Below are 16,422 nucleotides of genomic sequence, written 5' to 3' on the forward strand. Positions count from 1 at the left end.
AAAACCGAAAATTTTGAAAAAGTATTGCCAAGCATTAAGTAATCGAATACTCCATTAATAAAGTTTTTTGTAGGCAAAAATATAAGAGGTACGAGACATAAAAGTCGGATGCTTTCAAAAAAGTACGAACGAAGTATAATTAATTATTTTATTTATTTTCCAATCGTATTGTTTATAACTATTTTAAGATCTATCATTTTAAGATCGATTGAAGAAGTACTCTAAAGTTCAAGAGTAGAACAATTCAATTAAATATAATATTTTTCAATGAAAATTTCAAAATTTCGATAAAGTGGACAATTTCATTTTGAAGAATGTTGTTGGTTATTACTAAAATTTTTTTGTCGACAATTGTTTAAATATAAATGCGCACTGAAAACGTGCTTGTATTAAGGATAAATGAATGATGGCAAATAAAACAAATTGTTTCTGTATCACAGTTACATATAAGTATATTTATATAAAAAAAAGAATAAACAATACATGGCATTGAATAGTACGTGACGGCAATACAAAATGATTTTAACGAATAGAAAATACACTAACGCTATTATTTTGTATAAAACATATTACAGAGCGACAATTTTAAAAACTTGAGTTATTATTCTGAGAATTTTTACCGTGAGATTAAACTTGTGCTCTTCCTTATTTTTTGTTCTTTTTTCTTAAGTTTAGAAGTAAAAAATTAATTTATTTTCTTAGAGATTAAAAAATATTTCCAGTCATCGCGAATCGAGAGAGAATTATTATTATAAAGTAAAAAAAGTCCTAAGGGTCGGCTAGAATTGAACATACAATTATGACGCGCGCACGACCGGCACCGATCGTGCGCGACGCCGCAGTAATTTGGCGAATTAGTAAGCGTTTGCCAACGCTTTTGCGAACGCGTCGATATAGTTTTAATCAATGATAAAAGTGTTTCGCAGCGTCGAGTAGTAGCATATATAGTTGTCAGTCTGTGTTTGTAGGGAGAAGTTTATGTACGGGGGGCAGGAAATCCGGCTGACGAAGCTAATTGCTCAGCTCGCTCAGTACCGCTGTGGTGGCAGGTAGGTGTTGGCACCGGCTGGCAGGGTACCCTTTCTGCAGTCGCAGGGTACACCGGGCTCGTGGTAGTGGATGGTCTGTTGTTGGGGGGCTGGCTGCGGCACGAATGGAGCTGGCTGCAGGGGTTGTTGTGGCACGAACGGAGCTGGCTGCACGGGCACCTGTGGCACGAACGAGGGAACTACTGGGTACTGTTCGACTGGCCTTGGGGCTGGGGCGCCGTTCATGACCGAGTTGATCCATTGGTAGTCGACCACGGCGAAGGTTGCGACCTGTGGGCAGAGACAGAAAAAAAAACAAGATCAGTGGATTGGTCACAGCCGGTATTTCAGTTGCGATGGAAATTATCGTCATCGTGCTGCTGCTGCAGGATGCGTTGGTTCAAGCAGAAAAAAAATGCGTTGCATAAGGTCGCGATCTCTTTCTCTCTCTCTCTCAATCTCAATCTCGAATTCCGGACTACTTAAGTTACATATAGGTGTATTAATGGGAGGAGCACACGAGGCTTCTTGTTGGTCGGTTGCGTAAGGACGTGGCGGCGGCGGCGGTGATCACAATATTGTGCAACTCGAGCGCGCGACCTTGGCCAAACGTCCATTACTTTCCAAAATCGGCAAGGCGAATCTCATGTATGCGCGCGTTGACGCGATCATCTATCATCCTTATTTTCGTCGATGGCTCTCTTAAAATTCCGAATCGATAAACAGCTCTCGGTCGCTCGAATTTTTTTTCCTTATTCTTTTTTTTCGCCTTTTTTTTCTGATAAAAATGCTAATGAACGCCGCGGACGGACGCGCGCGTGTGACACAGCCCGAGGGCAAAATGCCATCATCGTATTATATAGACACCATCGGCGCGAGAGATGGGACGTGTATTCAAATTTCGGCGAGGCGCGTGGCAAAGCGTGATTTTATACGAAAAAATGATAATCGATTCTCTTTCGGAGTCGACTCGTGCACGGAACGCACGAAAATGAAGATCGTTTTTGGCAATAGCCAAAAAAAGTTTCCTCTTGCGTCAAAGACGAGTTTAGAGAGAGAGAGAATACCAGTACCGCGAAAAAATTGCGATGTAAGTAATATCGATGACAAAGCAGCATAAACCTGGCGTCAATAGGCAGGCGTATGCATTATTAATGAAATCGAGCCGAGTTAACACGAATCGAAGGCGCAACGAGGCCGCGTTTTATTAGAAATTATTGCCCGAGGTCGTTGGATCGGTCGCGCCTTACTTTTTATATCCGCACGAATTCATAATGCAACAATTAATAAAGGAGTATGGATATGTGTACCTGGTTGGTGGGCAGGCAGCCGGTGTCCTGGCTGTAGACGCCGACGAGCTCGTAGAATCCATCACCACGGTCGCAGGCCAGTGGGCCTCCAACATCGACCTGGCACATGTTGTTGGACTGGCGTTGAGCCTTGACGCAGACGAGACTGTCGTCGATCTCGAGCGGCGACTCGGCGCCCTCCAGGCGTTTCTGGCAGTCGTAGGGGCTCATCAGCTCGACGTCGAGCTTGTTCATGAGGGCTCCGGCTACGTGGATCTGCATGATGGTCTTGCCCCATCCGGTGGAGATGCAGCGTCTCTGGGCTGGCTCGAAGGCCAGGGGTTTCTGTGGCAGGCAGATGGTGTCGACGTGCTGGTCGAGGTGGAAGTTCTTCTCGAGTACGAGCATGGCCATGTCGTGGCTCGAGCTGCCGTGTCTGTAGTTGGGGTGGGTGACGATCTTCTGGACGTTGATGACCTCGAAGGGCAGTGGCTCCTCGTGTTTCAGTTCGTAGCCGAGCTTCCATTCTCCGGACTTGGCGGAGACGTCGCTGGCTTCACGTCTATACATTTTGCGAAGGAGGAAGAAAATTGACATTAAGTACCATCCTTGTCATCGGTCATGGGTGAGTGGAAAAAAAAAACGTCGTCTTACCCGTAGACGCAGTGGGCAGAGGTGAGGACTACGTTGGGGGCGATGATGGCTCCCGAGCAGAGGAGTTTCTTCTCGCTGTTGGACAGGATCATGGCTTGCCATGGGATCATGCCGAATGGCACTTCGACGTCGTGGAGGGCGTACTGGCTCTGGACCTTGTTAACGAGTCCGCACTGAGCTCCGGGCACGTGGGCTTCGATCACTGGGGCTTGGATGCGCATGGGCTGCTCCGGTTTCACGATGTTCTGGAAGAAGTTCTGGACGATGTTTGGTCGCTTGGTGGTGGTGGTGGTGACCGGGACGACTGGAGCGACGACGATCGGGCGCTCGGGTTGAGGAGCAGGCACGTCTTGAACGACGACCTCCTGGGCTGGCTTGTTGAACAGGGAGCCGAACTGGTTGGCGATGCTGTTCTGGATGTTGCTGATGGTCGGGAACGAGGGGAAGTCAATGGTCTTGGGTGGGTTATTGGCCTCTGGCACAACTGGGGCTGGCATCTGGACCTGACCGTTCAGGAAGACGTTGTTCGACAGGATCGGCTGACGGACGGGCTCGACGGGCTTCACGACGATCGGCTTGACGGGCTCGACGACCGGGAGGATGGGTCTGACTGGCTCGGGCTTGCGTATGGGCAGCTGGGGCACGAACACGGGCTGGGCTGGTCTCACCGGGACCACTGGGGCTGGCTGCTCGGGTTGGACCGGGGCAACGTTCTCGATGACGAGGGTTGGCTCCGGGCGCGGGGTGGTCGGCCTCCTGGCTGGGCGGGTGATGGCCTGCGAGTCGACGGCGGCGCCGGTCACGGGTGCGATGGTCACCGGGCGTGGGGTCGTGTAGTTCATCTTGTAGATGAGCGGGAAGCCGTTGTCGTCGAATCCACCCTTGTAGTTTGGTGGCAGATTGCCGCCTGCTGGCCATGGGTCGACGTAGTCTGGGTCACGGCAGCACTTGCCGACGACTCCGTTCTCGGGGTTACGGCAGTCCTGAACGAGCGAAGGGGCGCAAATTATTATCGACATCGTTGAAGATCGTCAAAGTCCAAAGGTCATATAGTCTACTTACCACCATGGGTACACGTCTGAGAAGCTGATCCTCGGTGAATCTGACCGGGCTCTTGACGATGACGCCGGTGAGATCGCAGAATTGCTCTTCGACGCAGATCAAGGCGGCGGCGCAGCCGAGTTGTGGCTGTGGCACGAACGTCTCTTCGGGCCTTTTCGGTAAAAGTGCCTCGGGATTTTGAGCAGAGCCATCGCCTGCAAAATAATCACGATTCGAATTAATTTCATTCTCGGGCGCGAATTTAATCGCGTCTCGCTAGGCGCATTACAATATAACACGAGTCTGCATCGTATTACACATGTAGGTCAAGCGTGTGCAAGTTTTGGGCGCCGCTTTCGGCGATTATTGTATGCGCGTATGTATAAATTGATTCGCGCGCGAGAACGAGAAACGTACTTATTACTTTCACGCGAGTGCGTCCGTGTCTCTTATTGCGAAATACATCTCTTTGGGTATCGTTGCGAGCTTTTACGAAATTTTCTTTCCCTCGCTCGCGGAAAAGTACCGATAGTGCGTGGTGACGAGCCGAACTTACCGAACGGCGTGAAACCTTCATCCGTCAGAGCGGCCGAGGTCACTGCCAACAAGCCGATCGTCAGCAGGATGCACTCGAGGGCACGCATGATCGGGCGCGCTTAGAGGAAGAAGCTTATGATACACGAACGATTTGAAACTAGCGACGCGCGGGAGAAAATCGAGATGAAATCGGCACACGACTCATCGAGATTCGACTCTCGAGGTAAGAAAAAAAAAAAAGAAAATTGAAATAAATGCGCGAACAAGTTGAACCTCGAAGGGCGACTGAAACTCGTCGGACGCGCGACTCGAGCCTTATATAGGCGGCGGCCGGTGCGGCACTTTATTATTATAACACACATACCGATTTTCGGCGGGGCCGCGCGCTCTTGTGCACACGATGCGTTACGTGGGCTTACGTGACGCGCTCGCGACGACGAGATGCAATTATAACGATCGCCGCGCGTAATGCGTGTATATTATTATATCGAAGAGCCGAGCACGTGAAGAGCAGCACGCGTCCCAACTTTCTTCGCGAATCGAATATAGTTGAACTTACTGTACTCGTCTTGAGGAGGTAGGACAACGGAGCCGGTGGGGTTGTTTGCGTCTGGCTCGGGCTGTGGCAGATACTCGTTGCTGGGTGGCAGGTATTCGTTGTTCTTGCGCTCACCGAACAGGGCATCACCCTCGGGCCTTTGATCTGTGAAATGACGAGTTGCATGGTTGGTTCATTTGTTTTTGCTTTTGTCAAATAATTTCGAGAGAGACAGTAGAGGTAGTAGATAGAGCGAGAGTTCGGAGCCGCGGATGCAGTGTCCACAACTCGAACTCCGATTTTTTTTTTTAATGATATATATGCGAGCACCACACACTGCGTCGTGTCGTCGAATAACGAAGATGGGCTCTTACCGTAGAAATCGGCATTGACAACGGACACTGCCAAGCACGCAATGAGCACTAAACACTTTGTCGTTCGCGCCATGACTTATAAAATAAAATTAAAAAAAAAATTTGACTAAAACAAAATCTCCGCGCGAAGGGGAGATCGGATGTGTCGCGCTTCCGAATGGCCAAGTGGAACTGAAGGTTCTCCGGTGAAGACGACCTCTTTTATAGGCGTTACATTAGGCCCCGCGAGAGCCGTGGAATCAATTACGCACACAGATACAGATACATACGTACACACGTATAAAACGTGCCTAAGAAATGTGCGCGCGCCTTTCTAGCAATGAGCATATTCGCGGCTTTTAATATAAAAAACCTCGCACTCCCTCTTCCCGTGCGAATCGACCATTGGTCCAGTGTACGTATGTATGTGCGTGTGTGTGAGCGTGTATAGCTCGAACGTACGAACGAACCGAGTGACCTTAAGATTATTATTCATCGTGACGATCGTCGTAGTTGTAGTAGTAGTAGTATTATATTATAAAGCATATATAAAAGCGATTGGCGCGCTCGTCATCTCTCGGGGGCCCCGAAAACCCACAGATGTGCGTACGAGCACATCGCATATCTGCCTTGAAGCCAAATTTTTTCGATCGCGCGTCTCTCTCGCAAAAGTGTGTAGTAAGTTCGATGGCACGCGCGCACATGTTCGGCTCTTACGCACGCGGGTGGTGGCTTATCAGCGGCGTGGATGCAAGCGTATATCATTATATGGACAAACTTTCGCCGGCGAAATATTGTCTCGTCGTCGTCGTCAGCAGCAGAAGCAGCCACCCGCCTCCGAGTAGCAAGTGTGAATCGATCGTTATTCGATAGTAACCGGCTGCCGGCGTCTTGCAGTGCAGCACTTTGAAATCGTATTGCGCGCATTTCACGCGGATGAAAATTCTTTTTACTTGTGTCAATTGCATTTCAGTAGCAGCGCAAAAAACAACGAGTGTGTAGAAAAAAAAAAACATCAACAGTACGCGAGTAATCGGTTGCATCGTCGTCGTCATTGCCATCGTCGTCGCATCATCATCCACGTCGTAATTTTTAATGCTCTAAGGTCGGGGCGCGTGAAAAAGTGTTGCGAGCGTTAAACATCTCTCTCTCTACCCGCGCTAGTGTGACTATGAAGTAACCGCGCATTTCTCTCTCTCTCTCTCTCTCTCTCGCACACTCACTGCTGCCCATCATTCATTAATCCTCGAACGATAAATAATAATCCTCTGCGCGAATAAGGTAAAAACGGCAGCAAATCGAAATTATAAATGACGAGAGCGCGCGAATACTCAGTATTCGCTGAAAAAAAAAATTTCGTCTTTCAACCGATCTCGTCGAGCGCACACGGGCTCTCGCGCGTAATTGCCCGATCCGAATGAAAAGAAGAAGAAAAAAAAAACGAGTTCTCTTTCTTTGTCTTCTAAAACGACTTTTTTTTCCTTTTCATTTTTTTTTTTTGCTTTTACTGCTCTCATAGGCACATTAACGGCAGCGCTCGTTATTATTACAATAAAGTATGCAAATGCGTGTGTGTACACGCACGAATAATTCTAATAATATACACTTGATAAAAGGTGGCAATTTGCACAATATGAAAATAATGCACGCATGTATGCATGTATGTGTGTGTGTGTGTGTAAGCAGCAGCAACAACAACGGCGTCGAGAGGCGCATTCGTCGTGTATAATGTTACAACTTGCACGACAGCTTCGAGCAGCATCCAACGTTCATGTACACACGATAAACAACAACATTATTCATAATTACCGGCTACAATAACAACGTATATAAGTACGATCGCCGATCGTTGCAGCGAGAGCGAGCAATACCGGACGAACTCACAGTCCGACCGACAGAATCCCGGCGATGAATTACCGATTTCTTTCTTTTCTCTTTTGCATTTTTCCTCGCCTCTCTCGCGTCCAGTTTTTCATGCTGCGCTGCGATCTGGTCAAATAAAGAACCGATCGCGTATAGTAGTAAAGCACACGGGGCAACCGATCGCGTACTACACGTTACGTTGTACGTTTCAAGTGCAGCTTCGCGCGCGCTGCGGTCAGTGTTCGGCGCTGAGCCGCTAATATATAATAAAGCGTATGTATGTATATGCACTTATATATTCCACGCGCAAGCGAGAGGGAGAGAGCCGTACGAATATTACGCGCTCGCGCCGAATGACGTACTGCCCAGAGGCGAAATTATTATATTAATGCAAATTTATCATATTATTATTACGAATTAGACGCGCCGCGGATCGCTGCATTTCAAATGCGATTGCATGTATTATATTTATATACACACGTATCGAAGCTATATACATGCAACGAAATGAATCATCGTCGAGTTTGCGTGCGCGCGTATCCTCGAGTTCTCTTGTAGCAGCGGCGATCCGATGCGCGAAAGCGAGGATCGTTTCTCGCGGGGGCCCGCGCTGAATGCCGCAAGCGGCTTCTGTTTCACCTTTTTCTTTCCTTTTTTTTCAACTGCTGTCACTGCTGCTGCTGCTGCTTCTTTCGCGTGTGTCCGCCCTCGAGCCTTCGTTCTTAATATGTACATAATGTATTCTATATATTTTTAAATGAGTAATATCATATACGTACGATCGGCATACATTATTAAGCGCGCTATCACGATACCGACCCACTGATATAGTTTACATTACATAATTGGCGCCTTCGTTTGAGTATTCCAGCTATGAGAGTCGATTGCTCAAATCGTCATCTGCACGCGCGCGCACTCGATCCTATATATATCTTTTGCAATCGGCCAACGATCGACCGCGAGCCAGATCGGCAATCGCGGCCAAGCCATGCTTGGATATTTCATAGATTTTCATATTTTATATATTATTAAATATTATAAATACGAGTGCTGCTTAGCTGTTGTACACCTGCAGTGCCTTTAACGGCCGGCGAGCAGATTCATTAAAAACAGGCATACGCACAGAATTAAAACGTGACTCACAGAAGTACGCCTGCGATCCATCCTCGTGATGATCCTCGTGATGATCCTCGTGATGATCCTCGTGATAACCAAGGGTGCAGCAAACGTGTCCGTCTTGGTTGCATAGATCCTTCTGTTGACAAACGAGAAAAAGTGGTCATTATCTCAATTTGTGCATATCATATTGCCCGCTTTGTATTGGGACTGCCGGTAGAAATTTTTTTTCCCAAATATAGAGTTATGGGGCAGACAACGATTAAGAAACGCTTCTTTTTCGTCGGATAAAAGGAAAGAAAGAATCGGTTACGTATGGTCGTGCATTGAATAATATTCGATCGAACCAATAGTACAAAAACGGAAGCACCAACTTGAACTTCCTCTCGATATTTATCATTCATTGATATATACAGCAGCGCGAATGATTTACGTGGCGCGTCGCGCGTAAAATCGCTCCGAATTCGAATGAGCTATCGGCGCAAGAGGAGGAGTACAAAACAAACGACATAATGTCCGCTCGTACTGCTTTTTTTTCTTTGCGAAATTGTGCGAGACGCTACGTTGCAGCTCTCTTAGAATATTCCGCGAAATCCCATAAATTAAAACGCGATCACGACACATTGTTTACCGATGATGATTCGCACGAACGACGAAAAATCGAGTAAATAGTCGTCGATCGTTTATGGGGGATTCGTATATACGCACGAGCATATGTAAATAATTGCACGACTGCCGCTGGCGCTTACGTAAGGCGCCGATTCGGTCGCATTTAACGTACTTATATGTAAAAAAAAGAAGAATCAAATCTATCGAGTGGCCATTGTTGTTTTTGTTGTGCTGTTGTTGTCATCGCTATGTACGTAAATCGCAATGCGTATAATATGTGTGGGACGAGCATTACCAACGCGGTGGAGTTTATGTGAGGCGCTTCTCTCTCTCTCTCTCTCCACAGTACAGCGGCCGCGGCGAGACTTTGCTACCTTTTTTACGCGATACGCGCGCAGTATTACACATATGATCGACGCGTCGCGCGATTAATCGACCAGCCGCGTTTAAGCTCCTTTGACCGAGACTCGCAATAACTTATAATGTGCCCGACTTATAAGCCTCGTCGCGTGTTGCTGCCGCTGCTAAACAGCAAAGAGGCGTAAACAAGAGTTGCGCCAGTGAGCGTCCATAATACCGATCTGGGCTAAACCTTATCGACTGGAGATTAGAGCATACGAGTCGTCGATCGCGTTCGAATATTGCGGTCACGGACAATGGACCACGAGATCCGAAGTTCGAGTGCGCCGGGGCTAGTATCGAGCGATGAACCGTATAAATGAATATCATGTATTACGTACGTAGATATCGATCGCGTATCGGCTGCATACGTGAGCGCGTCGAAAGCGACATAGGTGCGATCGGCATATTATAATATCGTCGGGATATGGTATCGTCGGGCGTTTATCTTAAATTCCTATTACGACGTCATTATTATGTATCGAGGAAGGAGAGACCAGAAGGTGTATTGCGGATCTGCCGCGAGTACATACACAAATAAAATCGATTCGTTTAATATACGTCTGAATTGTGGAATATCGTGTTAACGATCTACACAAGTTATTTTCGTCTGTTATTTTTGGTATAGTTAATTTTCGAATGAATCAGCGTTTTCATCATACATCGCGCGCACACACACGGTCTTGTTTTTGTGCCTTTTTTTTTATTATGTGTGCGTCCGAGTCTCCAATCATAAATAACGATTTTTGCAATAAGACGATGCAAAAGGAATTTTTCGGAAACCGCATAATAAATAGGTTTTTGGCTTTTAAAGCAGCAACAGGCACCACCACAAACGATATTAAATGTAGATTTCAAGTGTAAGAATTCGCGTCATTGATTTTTTGGCGCGGTAACAAAGAGAGAAGAGAGAAATGCGCAGAAGGACGAACACGAATCATCACCTCGGTGGCTCCTTGCCGGATCGATAAGAGAGACGATGATACGCGAGAGCCGATGAAATTTATTAGCAAGGATAAAGATACGAAAAAAAAAAAAAAATTAGATTTGTGTAAAGGAAATTTCCCTTGGATGATCGCGGGTCCACATCAAAACGCTCGTAAATAGCTTCCAAAAATAAGTTTGAAATGTAGAAAAAAATGCGAAATACTTTGATGGCCGATCACCTTGGTATTTAACATCGCATGTAGTAGTAGCAGCACCTGGTCAACTCATCTGTTCCATTTTAGTACGTCCTTCGGTATCGTATTAATGTATATATACATGTATATAACGTCACGATTTGGTATCGCGCAGGTGAAGAACAAAAAAAAAAAAAAAGAATTAAAAAATTAAGAATAAAAAAAAAGGAAAATCCCTCGAGTTGGCGCTGGGACATACGATATCCGCGCGGATCGCATCGGCCGGGCAATTTACATTTTTTCGCATATAATAAGCGTGGCTCTTGGCCACGCGCGTACATGCGTGCTCTTTGTCGCGGACGCGCCAACATCCGCGTGATATCCGTCTATGAATCAATGAGTGAGAATTTTCTCGAAACGAGAGAGACTTTTTATCGGCGATGCGTGGCTATATTTTTTGGTCGAATCCGGCAAAATTGCCGAGAAACCATATCTATTTGGAAAAAATAACGGCCCGGCAGTAAACATCTATTGCTCAACGAGCGGCGCGCGATGATATTTGAATCGCTTTGTGCGCGCGTGTAACGATACAGTACACACAACTTTTACGCGTGATCACGATGGTCACGATGATCGTCGCCTGCGAATTCGCATGGATTTTGAGCGCGAGGCACGCGGGGGCTATTTATATCTCAAATCGAGTCAAAGTTCTTATACGCATTATATACATGCCTATCTTACACACCGTACGTATACATACAAAAGGCTAATTTTCAAGTATTATACGCTTGGGATCGCGCGGCATTAAGATGCATCCTTTTCGACATTAAGCGCATTTTATATCGTCTTTGTGAAGCTCCTTGGTTTGGCCTTGGTCCCGAATTCCGGTTTCGAATAACTGGTCGTCGTCGTCGTCTTCGTAGCCGCAGAAGCGTTTATACGCGATATATAATACCGAGCGATGCGGACCCGACTCGTCCCAGCCACACTACTCGCATTTTTTGAAAACAAGGTTTATTGAAACGAAATCGCAGCTCGCCTTGCTCGCTCTGGGTCTCTTTGATAAAAAAAAAAGTCATATCTTGCGCGTGACAAAATCGTCAAGTTATTTTCGCTCGAGGCCCCCGCAGGCTTAGAAATGCGTGCGTGCGTAGTGATCGATTCAACGAAAGGGTCGCGAGTAATTCGGCGCTGCGATGACGCTCGCGCGCGATCCTGAGCTGTAAGAGGTATGAGCTGTACATATTATATGTGTATGCGTATTTTTATAATACATTCGATACGAACGCACATGCGTTTAACACGTAACTTGGCCCGACCATCATCATCATCATCATGATCGTCGTCGTCGTCGTGTAAACGCAAGAAATCGGAATTCGCTCGTGCGGCGGCGGCGGCGGAGAAAGTGCGCAAAAAACCATCTCCGCATATCTGGCTGATTTTCCGTCGGCTCATTTTTAAATACATTATACATGTGTATATATTAATATATACAAATCGATTCGCCCGAGTGTTGTATATTACATACAATTGGCCAAATCAGCCGGCTCGTCGTAAAAATATATCATTTGAAAAAACCATTAGCATATTAATTTCATATCACGAGATCTGCAAACTCATAAAACTCGTCTAGTTCGCACGGGCCTCGAATACACGTGAACGCGATCGATTCGGCCGGTTATTCATTTATGCCGAATGATTAGAAATATTCAAATGCCTCGACTTTTTGTTTGCCACGCCGAGCTCGTTGTGTGTACGTCGGGGCCGTATGTGAAATTTTTATTTTTTTCTCTCTCCCTCGTTTCACAAGATCTGTTTTTAAAGGTCGATCAATTAAAGCCGAGTCATTAAATATATCTATTCGTTTCGGGTGCAGGGAGTTAAATTTCGTATTACACACAGGCTTGCATACGGTTTCGATATAATATAATAGTGACCTTCTTCTAGAAGTGCAGTGTGTGTTCGAAACGAAACAAACGAAATCGAATACATAATAATAATAAAAAAAAAGGTAAAAGAAAGAGCTGCGCTGCTGCACGCGGGTCCAAGAGAGAGAATCATTGTGTCACTCTTCTGGATTTAAGACGTGACGCGAGCCGAGAGAGTCGCGAGTGTGTCGCGCGAGACATATTATATATACCTTTGAATTATAAACGAGCAGCAAAAGGTGGGCCTCGATCTATGCATAAATAAACATGCTCGTTCGCGCGAGACAAGCTGCACACAAAAATACTAACGCGCGACGACAATAACGATATAATGAATTCGTTGTCGCATCATCTTGTTCGAGAAATAGACACGTTACATACGGTGAAATCGATCCCATACGAACCTCTTTGTGGTTGCTGTTGCTGTCGATCGCCGGAACGTACAAGCCGTCGATGCATAAATTGGCCGGTACGCAGATTTTTCCTTCGCCGCGGCTACAGCTACTCGTGCGACGAGTACGATCCTCGTCGTCAACCTCGTTTTCGTGATTTTCCTGCACGTTCGATTGAGCCTGGACGTATCTCGTCTCGGGCTCCTCGTGAGTGAGGTACGTGGGTGCGATCAGCGCGGGTGCCACAGCCGCCGACGCCGTCGATTCTCCGGATGCACTGGCGGTCGCGCTCGATTCAGCCGAGGCCGATGCGCTGCCACTGCCCGAGACCGTGGATGATGATTGCTGAGCGGTTCCCGTTTGAGCTTGTAAATTACTGCTTCCCGCTTGTGAGATGGCACCCGCTGCTGCTGCGGCACCTGCATCTGTACCACCGGCTTGAGAAACGACTCCTCCGCCTCCGCCTGCAGAGGGTCGGAAGGGTCTGTGGGCCGAGTGTATGGCCGAGATGAACTGAGCCGCCCCCGAGCCCGCAACGAAATGATTGCCCAGAGCGGCGAGTCCAGCGTATCCAGCCAAGATGGGGTGATTACCTCCGCCGCCTCCCAGCAGACCTCCTCCTTGACCAATTCCTCCGCCCGAGCCTACGAGTCCGCCCTGACCTCCTCCGCCACCTCCCAAGTGAATACCTTGATTCCCTCCGCCGGACCCTCCGAGTCCTCCTTGATTTATTACACCGCCGCCCAGATGGATTCCTTGATTGCCTCCACCGGTGCCCCACTGGATCCCTTGACCACCTCCACCGCCTCCCAAGTGGATTCCTTGACTTCCTCCGCTGGCTACCCAATGGATCCCTTGATTACCTCCACCGCCTCCCAAGTTACCTCCTTGACCTCCGCCTCCACCTTGGGTCACGATTTGCGAACCGATACCCGACTGCGAGCCACCGGAGCCTTGCAAGCCCGAAGAAGACGCGACACCACCACCGGCTTGGGGCAACGACCCGCCACCTTGGCATATGGTCTGTCCCGTGCCCACGATGACGGGTGGCCTGGCCGTGGGCCCGACTCCGCCGCCGATGTTACCGATCGATTGCGACGCCGCCACGCCTTGTCCGTTGAGAATCGCGTTGGCTATGACTCCGGATCCGATGCCTCCTCCACCGCCTCCCTGCGCGTTTCCCGAACCGGCGCCTCCGCCTTGACCAGCTTGGCCGGCGCTACCCGGGGTAATGAGGGAAAATAACGCCGAAGTTTTCGCACTAACCGGCGTATCCCGGAAGAATGGATTTTTCGCATTGATCACTGGCGACGGCGCAGGTGGTGGCTGCAACTCGGTCGACGTCGAAGCCACGGAACTCGTCGAACCATCGCTACTGTCCCCGTGAAACGGGCTCTCGGGTGCATCCTGCCACCAGTATCGATGCGATCCGTCCTGCATCGGCGCCGGCTTGATACGATCGTGCGAGCCGTCGATCGTTTGATCGGTATCGTTGGCCGCTTGCAGCACGTCGCTGGCAAAGTCATCGTTGTGACCCTGAATATTGAGCGTACCCGTGTTTGGATTCCAGTCGAACGTGCCGACGGCGGTCCTGCCGTGAGCATCCACTGCTGGAACTGCTGCTGCGGGCACCGAGACGACTTGTGAAGTCTCGTCGGCATTTGCCAGCGCAGCGACGAAAATCAGACACAGCAAGTGACGCGCCATGATTTTTGCGACTGTGCCCTGTGCAACGAGAACGATAGATAATTTTTATCAATTCGAACTTTGTCGATTAAGACTTTTCTCGAGTATTTGAGCCTCGCTGTCACCTGAATTTTGTTCTATCTGTTCAACGCGGCAAGAGACGCGCGCAACACCCTTTCTCCGAATCGAAAATGCACTATTACCGAAGATGAACAACACACTAGTATGCAGTCGGGTCGACTGTCGATGTCGCCAAATGTATTCTTCTCTTATATTCTGTTTCTGCATTCGATCTGATTACTCCGGCTCTGGGCTCGTATGCACATTTACCCCACCCAACGTGTGTGTGGCTCTCATCTTCATGTTAGAAACCTGAATCTTGCATCTTCTTGCTGCTGTTGTTGTTGTTTTTCGATTCTGCAGGAATAAATATGCACATAATTCCTTTTTGTTTTGTCTTTTATGCATATAGTCCCTCGAAGATACCGACGAAGATGATGATGATTGTGATAATGTGGCCGCGCGTCGTTTTCAAAACGACGTTTTCCAGTAATTTTGTTTATCTACAATTTACTTTAATTATTATTAAATAAAAAGTCATTAATTTCAATTTGCACGCAGTTTTACGAAGGTCGATTGAAAATGATATATTCATGAGAGTTGAATCTTAATTTATCTGGCTTGAACGTTCGGGGTGATACTTGAAGCGAAATACAGCCTGCTTACAAATTAATAGAGATTTGAAAGCTTTATGACATTTCATAAATTCACTTTTTATTCGTTCATTATTGTAAGTCACGAAAATATCGTTGAACCCTTGAATGATTATCGATCAATTTATCCTTAAGATATTTGTTAAATAGAATAAATTAATCTCAGTGTAGATAAAAACAAAATTCCTGGAATATAAATAAAAAATTGGGTATTTTTAAGAAACAGTCATCTTCAGATAATTTGTTTCAAATATTTTCAACTTTACACGTTATCTCGAGCGAATATAATGGCTGCAATTTACCAAAGTCTTCGTTCTCATTAGTCATACGATACAATTTTTATAATTGCAGAGCTACATCGAGAGCAGTGCTTTTGTGGCGCTTCATCCGTCGCGATAAATGGTATATAAAAGAGATGTGGCGTCATACTCTGGCTCGTATACTTACACATCGCAATTAAAATACGCGAAATTTAGCTTTTTGCAACCGGTTAGGTCCAAAAAGTAAGAATTTATTTTGGTGAATTATCGAATCAACACTCTAATCGAGTCTCAAAAACGTTCCCGTGCCATATAAGCTAAATCCCATTAGAATAATTGATTGATAAGAAGGAGGTAGCTTTAAGTACTTTAGATATAGATGATTTGATTATGTTAAATGTTAATAATTATTTTATACACCCTTTGAACTGACCAAATCAGTGAAAGATATTAAATTTTCAATGGATATTTGAGTCAATCTTGGTAAAAGTTTTTGTTTTCAGTCTCATAGCTAAAATGTTGATTTATTTTGAGCATAAATTTGTGACACCCAGAAACATTCAAAAGCGAATTTTGAATATTTCTCACGTGCTCGCCTCTCGTCATTATCGATAAGTTTATTACCTATCCTGACAACGCAGCTATATTCAATAAAATTATTATCGATTCACGATTCATCGTCAATAAATTCTACAATACCGACTTAAATAAGAATGCATCGATCATTAACGAATTTTATTTCTTAAAATTTTATCTTGATAATCAAGAAATTGATTTAGTAATAGGCAAGCTAAAGCCAATATCTGCAAGTACATACATTTATTTTACGTCAAATATTATAAAAAGCATTTTATCAAATGATAAAATAACAAAATAAAAAACCAATGAATTTGTT

The 16,422-nt window shown here is 46.4% G+C and overlaps 1 protein-coding gene across 1 annotated transcript; it reads right to left on the reverse strand.

The window, feature by feature from the left end:
- Positions 1–490: 490 nt before the first annotated feature.
- Positions 491–14,575, reverse strand: LOC106652417. Its single transcript, XM_023459608.1, has 7 exons — positions 12,881–14,575; positions 8,447–8,558; positions 5,109–5,252; positions 4,034–4,227; positions 2,972–3,954; positions 2,339–2,879; positions 491–1,319 (listed from the first exon to the last, which is right to left on the reverse strand). Exons 1-7 carry the CDS (start codon positions 14,573–14,575, stop codon positions 1,029–1,031), a joined length of 3,960 nt encoding a protein of 1,319 aa, XP_023315376.1. The 3' UTR covers positions 491–1,028.
- Positions 14,576–16,422: the final 1,847 nt, after the last annotated feature.

The sequence above is a fragment of the Trichogramma pretiosum genome, unplaced genomic scaffold (genome assembly GCF_000599845.2).
Source record: "Trichogramma pretiosum strain Unisexual culture from Peru unplaced genomic scaffold, Tpre_2.0 scaffold26, whole genome shotgun sequence".
Classification (NCBI taxonomy): domain Eukaryota; kingdom Metazoa; phylum Arthropoda; class Insecta; order Hymenoptera; family Trichogrammatidae; genus Trichogramma; species Trichogramma pretiosum.